This window comes from Formica exsecta, unplaced genomic scaffold (assembly GCF_003651465.1).
Source record: "Formica exsecta isolate Colony F162 unplaced genomic scaffold, ASM365146v1 scaffold21, whole genome shotgun sequence".
NCBI classification, from domain to species: Eukaryota; Metazoa; Arthropoda; class Insecta; order Hymenoptera; family Formicidae; genus Formica; species Formica exsecta.
This window is the reverse complement of record NW_021849398.1, coordinates 2,899,857-2,915,229: the sequence shown is the minus strand read 5'-3', so window position 1 is coordinate 2,915,229 and position 15,373 is coordinate 2,899,857. Positions and strand designations below refer to the sequence as shown.

Genomic DNA, 15,373 nt, shown 5'->3' with positions numbered 1-15,373 from the left:
TATATATATAAACTAGATTACTTTAAATTATTTTTATAACACCAAAAAAATACTATTATATTTACTTTTTTCTAATATAAGTTTTAGAAATTTATTCTTTAATTTTAATGCATATTAGAAACATTTAACGTGGGTAGGCTAAAGCACAGAGAAGAGAGAGTGTCACTTACTTATTATAGCTTCTTCTATATTATTACCAGAGTGTTGCTGTTAGTATTGAAATAACAAAATTCTGCACATCCGCTTTAATCAAAATTTATTTTGATTGCAACGAATGATTCTTGTGATACATTGTGATCTCTTATTACTTAACAAAATACATACAAGATGAATATCTTAAGAAAATGTACGAACGCCGCATCTTCTCAAGGAATAGTTCGCGGGTATGGATGGTTCGTCTAAATGTGTTTGAACCGGCCTGTAGGGCACATGTGTAACACGAGACGGATGTAATGCAAGCCGTGCTTATTATACGATACGGCCCGCAAAAAATATGCAGCATCCCTTCTCGTGATGCACACGCATGTATTCGCGGCGTTCCCTTCTCTAAATGTAACTGCTAAGGCCGCCGCAGACTACAAACTAATTCTCGAAAAGCTCCGAAACAATAATTCGTATTCATTAATTAACATGCGACGAAGTCGATTTCGCGAATGAATCTCAATTCTTCGAAGAAATATTGCCGAGTTTCTCTTGACATTTGATTAGCCGCAATTAAAACAAAAATAAAGCAAAGTTAATTTGCTTATACAAAAAATCGAAAAATTTATTATATTCAAACATTTGAAATATTTACAGGAAAGAGTACAAGCTAAGGATCCACCGTCCCATTATTTGGCAAAGTTACGCACCTATCTGGACCCCAAAGCATCACGAAGCCATCGAGTACGTTGTTTTTTATTTTTTCAGTTTTTTTTTAATATTTTTTCCCTCAAATATATCGCAATATATTTTGATGTCACTTAATTGTTACTAGTCAATATTTCTTAATTGAGATGAAATATCGAGAACTGTTTATTAATACTTTTTTGATTACAAGTGATACATTGCTTGCGACATCGACATTTTTTTAGATGACGTGGCTTCTTAGAGATCTAGATTATCTTAAAATCTAGATTATTTTTGTTCTTTAAATGTGGAACCATATGTTTCTTCTTACATATTTAAATCGATTCTCTTACATGCTTCTTGCAAACATAAAAGTATCAATTTCTCGATATCTCATTTGAGTTAAAAATATTGAGCTGTAACAGTACGTGACGACTCTCCAATATATGTCGATATAATTAATTTTCCGGCGAAAAAAAAACACTTTAAAAATATATCCGTATTATAACTGCATCTTTAGTGCTTTAATTACATATCGTGTTGACATATATGTGAAATATCAGAATGTGCAGATCAGTTGATCACATTTAACATGAAATATACAACGAAAATATGAGATATAAATAGTTTATTTTTAACACACACACAAATTATATCTACTACATATTAAATGTGGCTTATCTAGAGATTCTGATATTTCAGTATAGCATGTGAGGAGAATCAGATAATACGGATAAACGCGCATCTTTTTCTTTATTTTTTTTCGAAGATTATTATATTATACTACATCTTTTCTCGCTCGCAAAAGGTCTCAGTCAAACTGATACTAATGATTACACAGTCGTATCGTTTTCTTACATTCTTCCAGAAAAGAAAAATGGTTGGAGAATCTACATCGACCCAAGTATTACGAGATTTGGAAATATCTTTGCGCACAAATCACATTGAGTAAGCGACTCTAATAATCGTTCAATCGTCATAATAATTATTCATCATTCATCTGCTATTTTGCCAAAAGTCTTTAAAATTTATCTACTAATCATCTTTGTTAATTGAAACAGGATCTTTTACTTTTCCTTTAGACGTGTTTTTTGGACGAATAGTGTCAGACAAATGTATTATAAACACTAACTAAATTTTTGAAAACGTTTGTAAACTTTTAACATTTAAATTGAGAAAGAAGAAGAAAATTGAAATTGTAATACGTCCACTTTCTATTTTATGTTATATAATTATATAATCAGCCAATCATCTCAACCATTAATCATGATAATTGATAGATAATTGTACTAATACGATTAGAGTTCGTTCATTCGTGCTCTCATCCTTTCGAAAGGCTGTATTCTGAGCTGAATAGTGTTATAGATGGGTAAGAGAGTTCTTGGACGAGGAAAATCAAGGCCTAGATGCCTTGATAGACTACCTCAGCTTCAGGCTATTGATGATGCGGCATGAGCAACGGCTCTTGGAATCTCACACAAGCTCTGAGGAAAAATTACAAACCGGTAAGAAGTTGATTAGAAGACCAAAAAAAGAGACGAATCGGAAAATATATCTTAGCCTATTAGATAAACATAATAAATTAGATACGCATTAATCCACCAAAAACAATAACACATACGAGATTTCTACTTCTAGCAAACTATAGAATAGAAATGGATGTTTTTATACTTACAAGCCAACTTCCACATTTATCTAGAAAATAATTGCTCTGTTTAGTTAATGAAAAATATATCTTTGAGTAATAAAATAAAATATCTTTGAATTAAAGATTATAAATATTTTAAAGGACATACAGCGACATAAAAATTACTAGAATGTGAATAATATATACATAATTAAATTTTTTAAAATTATTTTTTATAGCAGACTGATGATTTATCGTAGTTAAAAAATAGTTAATAAAAATATTGACATAGCAAGCACCGGTGATACCTCAACGTTAAACAACGGATGCTTGAGGCCGCCTCTCCACGAGCTTAAAGACAGTCCTGGTGTCAAAAGGAGATCCCGACACGTGGCGCGCTTAAATATGGGTGAAGCAAAGGATGACATTCATGTTTGCATATTATGCATGCGTGCCATTATGAATAATAACACTAACTAAAAACGTTTGAACGTTTGTAAACTTTTAACATTTAAATTGAGAAAGAAGAAGAAAATTGAAATTGTAATACGTCCACTTTCTATTTTATGTTATATAATTATATAATCAGCCAATCATCTCAATCATTAATCATGATAATTGATAGATAATTGTACTAATACGATTAGAGTTCGTTCATTCGTGCTCTCATCCTTTCGAAAGGCTGTATTCTGAGCTGAATAGTGTTATAGATGGGTAAGAGAGTTCTTGGACGAGGAAAATCAAGGCCTAGATGCCTTGATAGACTACCTCAGCTTCAGGCTATTGATGATGCGGCATGAGCAACGGCTCTTGGAATCTCACACAAGCTCTGAGGAAAAATTACAAACCGGTAAGAAGTTGATTAGAAGACCAAAAAAAGAGACGAATCGGAAAATATATCTTAGCCTATTAGATAAACATAATAAATTAGATACGCATTAATCCACCAAAAACAATAACACATACGAGATTTCTACTTCTAGCAAACTATAGAATAGAAATGGATGTTTTTATACTTACAAGCCAACTTCCACATTTATCTAGAAAATAATTGCTCTGTTTAGTTAATGAAAAATATATCTTTGAGTAATAAAATAAAATATCTTTACGCTCATGGCATATTTCACCCAATACGATAGTTTTCATATAGAATTTATGGTCGCCTGTATGCAGTTTGTCAATATTGTCGTGCATTCGGTCGAGGACATGAACTTCAGGGTACATTTGCAATACGAGTTTACGAAACTTGGATTGGATGAATATCTCGAGAAACTTAGACACACGGAGAGCGAAGATTTGCAGGTGAATAAATTGAATATTTTATGTTATAAAATTAAACGCTGATCCTTAATTGGCATAATAAATGGATATATATATTTCAAATCTTGAATCTTTATTCGACTAATTTCGATTAATTTAACGAAAAATAAAAAAAAGTAAAGCGACAAATTTATTATGACTCTTTTTTGTTTATTATTTGAAAATGATGACAGTTAATCGAGATACCTCATTTTTTTAGGTTCAAATCTCGGCTTACCTGGATAACGTATTTGACGTAGCTGCCTTGATGGAGGACAGCGAAACAAAGACTGCAGCATTAGAGAAAGTAGCGGAATTAGAGGACGAACTTGGTCATGTAAGCGATATAGCTTTATCTATGCTATTACATGATGTATAAAAAATAAGCCATGAAATATAAACGCGTAATTTATAAATTCTCCAATTTTATATTTACTTTTATATTTAAAATACGCTAGATTATATAAGTTTGATCCACTTTCGATTTGTAAATTTCTTATATTATAATGAGATAATTACATTAAAATATATACATTTAATTTATTAATTGCAATAATTGTTGGTACAGGCGCATGATCGTATGGCAGAATTAGAAAGAGAATCGTTGGCGAAATTGGCGGAGTTGGAGACTGAATTAGGCGCATTAAAAGTAGAATACGCCGACGCCTTGGAAGCGCGTAGATTAGTAGAAGAGGAACTTACAGCTTTGAAGAGACAGAGGCAAGATTCCGCCCGAAGGCAAAGCGTTCTGGAAAATAAAATCATCGAGTTGGAAAGTCTCACGGATACGCTTACGAAAGGCTCATCAGGTATTTTATTCTCTAGATCAAAGTACAATCAAATCTCTATATTCTTAACATTTCTATATATTTTTATTACTCTTATTCCCTATATTTTTTATCAATTCCTTGTTGTTTTTCCACTATTTTACATCTACCATCGCATATATAAGGAAATATTATTCTATGACATTTTTATTTTGCATATATACTATTTTTTAAGAATCGAGAAATTGATTAAAATATTAAAAATGCGGAAGTTTGATTGTATTTGTATACATATAATTATTGCAATAAATCAATTGCGATAAACCAAGATCTTTGATGCATCCTTATTAATCTTTCAGCCGTTATTCTACGAAACGGTATCGCAACGAGTCCTCTAAGTAACTCGAATGACATCACATCTGAAATATTTACCTCGGCACCATCACCGATTTCGGATCAACCGCCTCCACAGGCTCCTGCGCCGCCACCTCCACCCCCGCCGCCATGTCCACCGCCGCCTCCTATGGCGCCATTTTCTCCAGGAGATCAGAAATTACCGCCACCTGTTCCTATACCTCCGCCACCCGCCGGCATGATGCAAGCGCCCGATGGAGCAATGACTATTAAACGAAAAGTATGTATATATGTATTAGTTTATTAGTAATACATTTAACTACCATTTATATTTTTCTCAGATCACTACTTTAATTATGTAATTGTATTTCCACACATCCAGGTTCAAACAAAGTACAAACTTCCTACGCTTAATTGGATTGCTCTAAAACCTAATCAAGTGCGAGGTACTATCTTCAATGAACTGGATGACGATCGTCTACACAACTACATTGACTTCTCCGACTTTGAAGAGCGATTTAAGATCGGCATGAGTGGGCACGTGGCCAACGGTAGTAGTGAGATTGATGGACTTCAAAGCTTTCCCAGTAAACGATTCAAGAAACCTGAAAATATATCACTTTTGGAACACACGCGATTGCGAAATATTGGTAAGTAATACACTTTACTTATGGCGTTTATTGACGTAGAAACAAGTTTATCGTAATTTCTCCCGTTTTCTTTTCGCTTTAGCCATATCGCGTCGCAAAATGGAAATGCCAGTGGAGAAAGTAATAATGGCGGTAAATGCTCTCGACTTGAAAGTCCTCTCGCTTGAAAATGTGGAATTGTTGCAACGTATGGTACCTACAGATCAAGAAGTATGCTTGCCCTTACTCGACACACATAAATACCATTATTATTTAAAAAAAAACTTGTTTTATGATACTAATAAATGATATATCTTTTCAGATAAAGGCTTACCGCGAATATATTATAGAAAAGAAAAATGTCAACTTATTGACGGAAGAAGATAAATTTTTGATGCAGCTTGGTAAAGTAGAAAGAATATCTACCAAGCTGTCAATTATGAACTACATAGGAAACTTTTTCGACAATTTACACCTTATTACACCACAAATACATGCTGTGATATCTGCGTCCAGTTCGGTTAAGAGCTCAAAAAAATTAAGAGCAGTATTAGAAATTATTCTTGCCTTTGGTAACTACTTAAACAGTAGCAAACGAGGCCCTGCGTACGGCTTCAAATTACAAAGCTTAGATACATTATTGGATACGAAATCGACTGATAAAAGGATGTGCCTTTTGCATTATATTGTTGCTACAATACGAGTCAAATTCCCAGAACTGATCAATTTTGAATCAGAATTGATGTACATCGACAAGGCTGCAACAGGTATACTTGCTTTATTCGTATGTATAATATTAATCTTCAAATTTAATTATTAAAAGAGAGGATATATTATTTTGAAGCACCTTCAATCTTATTAGAACTTTAGTGTAATAATAAGCGGATGTCATTAAAGATTGAATAAGATTATGAGAAATTTGTACTCAAGAAGAACGTGGTTGCTAGTAGTGAGATTGATGGACTTCAAAGCTTTCCCAGTAAACGATTCAAGAAACCTGAAAATATATCACTTTTGGAACACACGCGATTGCGAAATATTGGTAAGTAATACACTTTACTTATGGCGTTTATTGACGTAGAAACAAGTTTATCGTAATTTTTCCCGTTTTCTTTTCGCTTTAGCCATATCGCGTCGCAAAATGGAAATGCCAGTGGAGAAAGTAATAATGGCGGTAAACGCTCTCGACTTGAAAGTCCTCTCGCTTGAAAATGTGGAATTGTTGCAACGTATGGTACCTACAGATCAAGAAGTATGCTTGCCCTTACTCGACACACATAAATACCATTATTATTTAAAAAAAAACTTGTTTTATGATACTAATAAATGATATATCTTTTCAGATAAAGGCTTACCGCGAATATATTATAGAAAAGAAAAATGTCAACTTATTGACGGAAGAAGATAAATTTTTGATGCAGCTTGGTAAAGTAGAAAGAATATCTACCAAGCTGTCAATTATGAACTACATAGGAAACTTTTTCGACAATTTACACCTTATTACACCACAAATACATGCTGTGATATCTGCGTCCAGTTCGGTTAAGAGCTCAAAAAAATTAAGAGCAGTATTAGAAATTATTCTTGCCTTTGGTAACTACTTAAACAGTAGCAAACGAGGCCCTGCGTACGGCTTCAAATTACAAAGCTTAGATACATTATTGGATACGAAATCGACTGATAAAAGGATGTGCCTTTTGCATTATATTGTTGCTACAATACGAGTCAAATTCCCAGAACTGATCAATTTTGAATCAGAATTGATGTACATCGACAAGGCTGCAACAGGTATACTTGCTTTATTCGTATGTATAATATTAATCTTCAAATTCAATTATTAAAAGAGAGGATATATTATTTTGAAGCACCTTCAATGTTATTAGAACTTTAGTGTAATAATAAGCGTATGTCATTAAAGATTGAATAAGATTATGAGAAATTTGTACTCAAGAAGAACGTGGTTGCTATAAAAAAAATTTTTTGTTATAATTACGAGAATGTTAGTAAAGTATGTAGAAATAAGTCAATTGAGTTTTTGATATAAAATTTTATTTCTATTTCACATCTATTTGCTGTTATTCAATTTATGCATATTTATATCGTAAAATTGTGTATTAATAACAGTTTCGCTGGAAAATATAACAACCGACGTTCACGAGCTGGAAAAAGGCATGGATCTTGTGCGAAAAGAATACGAATTGCGCGGCAAAGAAAAGCACAATACAGTATTGCGCGATTTCTTAAATAATTCTGAGGAAAAATTACGTCGTTTGAAACTTGACGCACGCACTGCCGGTGAAGCTTTCCGAGAATGTGTCGAATTCTTTGGAGAAAGTCCGAGACAAGCTGATGCTAATACCTTTTTCTCACTTCTTGTCAGATTCGCGAGAGCATTTAAGGTATGTTAATAGTGATCTTTTATCTAGATATCGAAATTTTTAACTCGTATTACATTGAATCATAATTCTGTCAAAAACACAATAGCATATATTGAATAATGAAACATTGTACGAAATTGCAGGCAGCGGATCAAGAAAATGAACAACGTCGTAGATTAGAGGCTGCTGCAGCAGAAGCTTTAAATACTTCAGAGGAAATCATAAAACGTAATAAATTGAATCAGAAGAAACAACAGGTATGTTGCACGTCTTTAATGCTTTACCGCTATGTATTTATACAAGCGTCAACTAGTATTGACGATTATGAATGAGATCAGTATAAGCACTTATCTTTTTTCTTAAATTCTCTTCATATATATAGCATGCCATGCTTAAAATACGAATTCAAAAACATTTTATTTCAATATGTATATCTACAAAAATTGCATTGTTCTTATCTTTTAATATAAAAAATATTTTGTAAAGCACATAATCATAAGAAAAAGAAATTACATGATTTCTCTTACTAATGCTGTCATAATTTAATATGGATGCAAAAAAAAACAGGAGCTTTGACACTATACAATTTTCTGTCAAATTGACTATTATTTTGCACACATTAAATTTATTGAGGCTCTCTCTCTCTCTCTCTCTCTCTCTCTCTCTCTCTCTCTCTCTACGGGAGCACTATTGTATAAGATAAAAACTTAATTAAAGTGGTTTGTGCGCATAATTTTGATTATCATAAGGGCTATTACGCACTCACATTGAGTACAAAGCATTATTTTAACTGCAATGTTTCCCATAGTACACTCAGGCATTATGTCACATTAATATTGTATTATTATAGGTTGAAGAGCAGGAAATATAACAGAGCGCGGGAAAATTAGAAAATATATATGATAAATAAAGAATTCTGTTGTGAAGCTATAATCTTTTTATTTCTTTAAATTAAGAAACATTTAAAATGTTATATATTATTATTATTATTATTATTATTATTATTATTGTTATTACTATTATTATTATTATTATCGTTTAACTATCCACAAGACATTTTGTTAAGATTGTGTGTATAATGTATATATCACTATCACGTTTTTAGATCATTTTTCTTTTATGAATCTGCTTACTAATATTGTTTGTCATAACTATAGTAATTACAATTTCTATTAAACTCATTGTATGTTGCATCATTTACTCATCTTTGCACTTCTCTCCTACAACATCAATGCTACACATTCATTTAAGATTAATACTCATCACACATCACATAATCACAACTTATATCCAAGAAAAATTTAATGAATAATATTTTTGTATATAATACTTGAGTAAAAAATATAAAAAAAAACAAAAATTTTATATACATATATGTAACTAAATAAATTTACATAAATTATTGTTTGTTTCTAGAAATTAATTTATTTTGAATTCATGTCAAAGAAAAATTTCTAAACTCTCTTTATGCTTACTCTTTCTTTACTTGGTTTTATCAGTTTGTTGCATGGATATTTTTTTTTATTTTTTGTTAAATGAAAACTACAGATGTATTTTAATAACATTATTATATATACTGTGATATATAAACACTTTCACAAACTCCGTTTTATTAAAAATAATAAATTTAAAATAAGAAAGAGTTATTTACACTTCAAATTTAAATTATATTACTATGTAAATCATATTGAATAATTTCTTATATGTCCTTAAAAGGAGAGTTATTATAATCTTTCATAAGAAATCATTCATAAAGAATGATTCATAAAGAAATCTTATTAAATATTACATAATATTATAAATATTTTTATCTATACACATAAATTCGCGATATCTATAAAAATTAAAACTGTTTTAAGTATAGAGAAATAAATATAAAAAACATTTATTTTCCTGCATGTTGTGAAATTAGCATGACATGTGTTACAGGGATTATCAACAATTACATCGATTCTGATTATTTCTCGAGTGGCTTTTTAGCAATTTCATTCCTTAAGCATTATACATCTCATGAATATCTGTTTTCTTATTTGTTACATATTTATTTGGATTTAAAGTCACCGAAATTTTGCTGTAACTCGAACAAGAGTCTGTTACACCGCCATCTTAATGAACTGGAGCTCAGAACGTAACAAATGTATAAACAATTCACAACATGTAAGTTTGTCTTTACTCACTTTCTCTCCTATTGACATATGATTTTTAATACCTGTACACATACATCACATTATATACAACATGTAGACTTTTCATTGAAAGTCATGAAAAGTGGTTTTCTTCTTATTTTATATGCAACAGAATCTCGATATTCTGGAATCATTGAGACGAAGCTACTATTCTGTTGTTCTGGCATCCTTCATAATACCCATTCTATTTTAATGGCATATGCGCAGAATGAAAATGTTGTTGCACTGCCTTCCACTCGCTTTTTCATTCTACGCATGATCATGTTAGCTATATATATATATGGCAAATGTCTAGTGGGAGAGCAATGCAAGAGGGGAATTCCAGTTTATGGAAGGACAACTGATCTCCAGAATAGCAGGGTTCTATTGTAGAAGTTTATAAAAGTTTTCTATGTCTATATATATATTTTTTTTTAATATATTGGAGATGTTTTGTCCACTAAACAGTAGAAAAAACAATTAATTAAAAAAAAAAGATCTATATTTGAATTTGAGACTTAAAACTGAAGAAATAATTGGAGAGAGTAACCCAAGTAAAAATTTTTGATATCATTCTATACTCTTTAATTAATAATTTGAATTTATATATCTATAATTGATATTCTGTACATATATGTTTTACATAAACTCATATTTTACATTACATCTATACTAACAACAATGCATCAAAATATGCATTAGCATGTTTTAGCTCGCATTGATGTTGCTTGAGAGAATTCTTCCATCATCACATTCCTTTTGCTATTACTGTATAAAACTTCATGTATCATATGACATAAATGAATAACACAATCTAAGTATAATATAAGTATAAATAAAAAATTAATAGGATAGATTTCTTTTCTCAAATATTAAAAATTAGATAAAACGACTTTTGAATAATATTTTACGTTTGTCCAAACTTTTTAATAAACTGGTATATATATTACTTTAATATATTGAAAACTTTACGTAGCAGTAAAGCCGTGATTCTTGTGAGTAATAACATATGTCATGTGATTTTAAACATCTTCCATAATGTTATGTTTCCATTGTGTATTGTCAGGATGCTGTTATAAACGAACTGAAGAACAAAACGCGATTGGTGCAAGAGAAGAAGCTATTGCAGCAAGATGAAGTGTATAACGGTGCTCTGGAGGATATTCTTCTCGGCCTTAGATCCGAACCGTATCGCAGAGCGGATGCTGTGAGACGTAGTCAACGACGACGTATCGATAATCATAGACTATCACGCACTGCCGAAGAGCTTGAACTCTAATTTTTTGCATTTCTAATCCATCCGCATCTCTCAAAGTGCTTCAATTCTATAGAACGAAGATTGCCTTGTAATTTGATGAATTTACAGAATTAAAGTCTCATTGTAATTTAGCTTTACATAAAAAAACAACACGAAATTAACAAAGAGAACATCGATATATAGTTTGAGAATATACTTTTGAAAATATTAACTGCGCGCACACACAACTAGATAATATGTGTATTATATACATTTGATATTTTCCCAATTTTTGGAAGCTTTTTATTTGTATGCTCTGTTACGAGCGTACAAATCTGCAACCGAACGCTAATATCAATTTAGTACGTCCAATTAGAATTGACTTTTTGCACAAGTCGCTTAGTGGTGCTGAAAGTTCACAATTGTCATGAATTTGAAATTTACTTACACATTTCTAGAATGTAAATTTTTCGAACGGCGGTATTAATTATTATTAATTATTACCGAGCTGTAATTAGAGATCTTAGAAAACGCTTGATATTTAATGATCTTTCTATGCATAGTTGATACATGAATCTCGTAATTAAAGATGTATGAACACCTTTCCAAGATAGCATAATATTACCATTAATTAAGGCACACTTCTTTGCATTTCTATGCAATTCCTTTTAATATTGTTCAAGACATTTACATTTATGGAATTTTTATGTATATCGATTATATATATAACTAATTTTGTTTTCCTCTGTTTCATAAAGCGTATAAAATTGTTTAATTAAACTTAATTGTTGATTGTTATACATATTGTGAAAATATTTATAATTCCACTATATAAATATGTATTCATTAAATTAATTACTCTCATCCTATGATTGCTTAATGTCAAATGGATAAAGTCATTTAACTCTTAACGTAAGTTTGTGTGTAGAATCGGTCTAGAGCGCAGTCGCAGATTTTTATAAATTTATGAAACGTATGGTATCTGTGGACATTCCAACGAAACGTGCAATAAGCTGGGAAAGCCTATTACAAAATATACAAGTATATCAGCTTGAAAGCAAAAGCACGGAATTCGAAATAAATGCTTACACTTTCGTATTATGAAAGTTATAAAGACATATATCTTCTTGCAACAAAAAAGTAAGGGTAAGATCGTATATTACAAAAAAGATGATTGACTATATGTAATATTCCATATGTAGCTTTTTTCACAATTCAATATATAGCGCCTGTTATTATGACGTGCAAACAAAAGCGAGATCTAAGTTTTCTCAGATTCCTTAAATGTATTTCGAAAACGTTTTTGCAGCATACTTATTACATTCCTTACATTTTCTATCAAGAATATCCATATAATATGCAACTAAAAAAACTACAATAGAATTTTATACCATAGTTTAATATAATATATCAAAGTTTTATAAGAAGTAAATATACAAAAATAATCAAAATATGGATCATTACGATCATTCTCTAAAATTCTTATTAAGTAAACTTATAGCAAAAGACTGCAGTTCTATGAGCCTTTTCCTAATTGACAACATATCTCAAGCTTTCGAAAGAATGGAGTTATATATTTTTACTTTTGTACGTTTTTTATATATACACATTATTATGGAGGAAAAGAAAAATGTAAATATCGCTGTAATATATAAAATACTTAAGTGATTATATATAAAATAATGTAATTATTATTGATTAGAATAATTGCCAATGTGATGTTTAGATAAAATATTTTATGTTGTGTTAGTATTATTTGGAGAGCCATTATATTGTCCATTAGCGATGCGACGAGAAAAAGATAACTAAATTTTGATCTTTTAGGATTGAAGCATTGACGTATCTTATATATTTTTTTGCAAAAATGTTTGCATTTCATTGTATAAGTTATAAAAATTAGCAATATGTTTTTTGTATAAAAAATTAAATATAAACAAATATAATTCATCAAAACAAGTGGCTTATTTATTTATTATATTTAAACTTTATATATATAATATATGTATAAGGAAGCGCGCATTTGATGTATATTAATAATTAATGATATCATTCATATGAAAGACAGTCACACACATATGTGAAAAAGACCAAAATACATTAATAATACAGCAATCACAAATTAATGATTTACAATAATTAATAACAAATACACTTTCCACTGATATAATTATATATCGAATATCTTTTGTTGGACCATGATAAATGAATTTGTATAATAAAGTATCACACTTATATATTTTATTAAAGTTGTTTATTTATTGTTCGTACAAATAAACTACATTTTGATAATAATTCGTGTAAAATATATTTTATATACAAATATACAATATACACAAGGCACAATATATCTACATTCTTTAGATCATGTACAATAAAATGCAAAATGGTAAAGTAAAATTTTAAATTATATAAAGTATTTATAATAGATGTTACAAAAATTTTCACATTAATTTGTTTTGTTTCTATTATACTATATATACAGAATGTCCCACATTAAACAATTTATAAAATAAACTTTTTTTAACAAGAGTGTCGAAGCATTGATAATTCCAGTTAACAACAATTGAAAATCCAAAAGTTCTCAGAATAGAAATTGATAATATAAAGCCTTATTCTTTTATTTCATCTCAAATAATTTTATTTAAAATGCACTGAAATTTTTAATATTGGATATTTAATAATAAAAATTGAAACATTGCGAGGAACGATAAATTTCTTCGCGTGACTTTTCACAAGAAAAAGATTGACTTTAATTTCACCGAAAAATCCATAAATTATCTTTTGATGTGATTTTCAGACATTCTGTATATTAAATAACAAAAGTATTACGTTCATACTTTATGTATTGTGTTATTGATAACATATTTTCGAGCAATGTTCTATGTAGATTATATTTTATTGCTATAAGTCTGTGTATTAGCATTAATGTCAAAACATCTTGCAGAATTTATCATGAATATATTCATCTATTTTTTCTTTAAGTAATTGAGAAAACAAAAAATATATCACATGCAAAAATCATGGCAGTATAATTTACTGTTGTGTTCTAATATTCTTTCCAATTTCTTCTCCCGTTATACGAAAAAGAATAAATATAAATATTCACATTTTTTCTTCTCCAGAATTTACGTATGTAATAATGTGGATATAACTAAAGACGTATGATGCCACTTCCGATAATGTTTGATTTAAATACGTCTTTTCAATCTTCACAAGTCTTCAAACATCATAGTCTTGATGAATTAAGTTGGACGTATGAACATTATCATAAAACTTGAAAATTTATAAACTTTTGAAACAATCATTATCACATAATTACTCTCTACATTCCCGCAGTCTATAGTACAGTAAAATTTCAAGTATACAGTCTGCATATGCATCATTACATGTGTATTCCTAGTATTCCCTTTATAGAAAGTTTATAGAAAATACATATAATACATCCGTCAATATACACGCCGTATGTTAAGAATATTAGCCATAATAAAACATTGCAGCATTATTAATAAGATATAGGTCGATAATGTATCAAATACAGTGCCAACAGAATGCTCAGCATTTTAATAATCGCAACAAGAACTATTTATAGATTCTTTTAGATAATTCAAGTATCAAAAAACCTACACGCGAACCAGAGATTTATTATATATAAAGTATAATTATTGAATTATATATCTACCAATTTATTATCGCGATGAATGTGTCAGTGTAGTATACACGTTTTTTATATCTTGTATAAATTTGTGTATAAAAACCATAGGCCTTTTTTATAGCGTGCGAGCATTAATATATCGATCCTGTATATGTAGATAATATATAAAAACAAGGTATATTTGAGATAATATTATATTATATTATATTATAAAAATGATATAAAATTTGCAAATATAAAAGTATCAATAAGTTAAGTCTGATTATCATTTTATAGGAATGTAAAAATATCATGTACAAAATATATATACCGATTATATCAACCATTTTTTTGTGTTTATGAACCAATATATATGTATATATATATATATATGTAAGAACTTAATTATATCGTATAATTTTTAATAGTCTTAACTCACATATATATATATATATGTA

General features: G+C 29.7%; 1 protein-coding gene across 1 annotated transcript in view; it reads left to right on the top strand.

The window, feature by feature from the left end:
* Window positions 1-13,148, top strand: part of LOC115234846 (formin-like protein) — an 83,423-nt gene extending 70,275 nt beyond the window's left edge. Inside the window, exons 6-20 of the mRNA XM_029806193.1 lie at window positions 732-885; window positions 1,670-1,776; window positions 2,194-2,333; window positions 2,748-2,922; window positions 3,166-3,305; window positions 3,561-3,757; window positions 3,975-4,091; window positions 4,323-4,563; window positions 4,881-5,155; window positions 5,258-5,525; window positions 5,608-5,735; window positions 5,827-6,271; window positions 7,629-7,903; window positions 8,026-8,139; window positions 11,114-13,148. Of these exons, the coding sequence (XP_029662053.1) occupies window positions 732-885; window positions 1,670-1,776; window positions 2,194-2,333; window positions 2,748-2,922; window positions 3,166-3,305; window positions 3,561-3,757; window positions 3,975-4,091; window positions 4,323-4,563; window positions 4,881-5,155; window positions 5,258-5,525; window positions 5,608-5,735; window positions 5,827-6,271; window positions 7,629-7,903; window positions 8,026-8,139; window positions 11,114-11,326 (2,989 nt within the window). The 3' untranslated portion in view covers window positions 11,327-13,148. The remainder of the gene's footprint in view (window positions 1-731; window positions 886-1,669; window positions 1,777-2,193; window positions 2,334-2,747; window positions 2,923-3,165; window positions 3,306-3,560; window positions 3,758-3,974; window positions 4,092-4,322; window positions 4,564-4,880; window positions 5,156-5,257; window positions 5,526-5,607; window positions 5,736-5,826; window positions 6,272-7,628; window positions 7,904-8,025; window positions 8,140-11,113) is intronic.
* The last annotated feature ends 2,225 nt before the right edge of the window (window positions 13,149-15,373 follow it).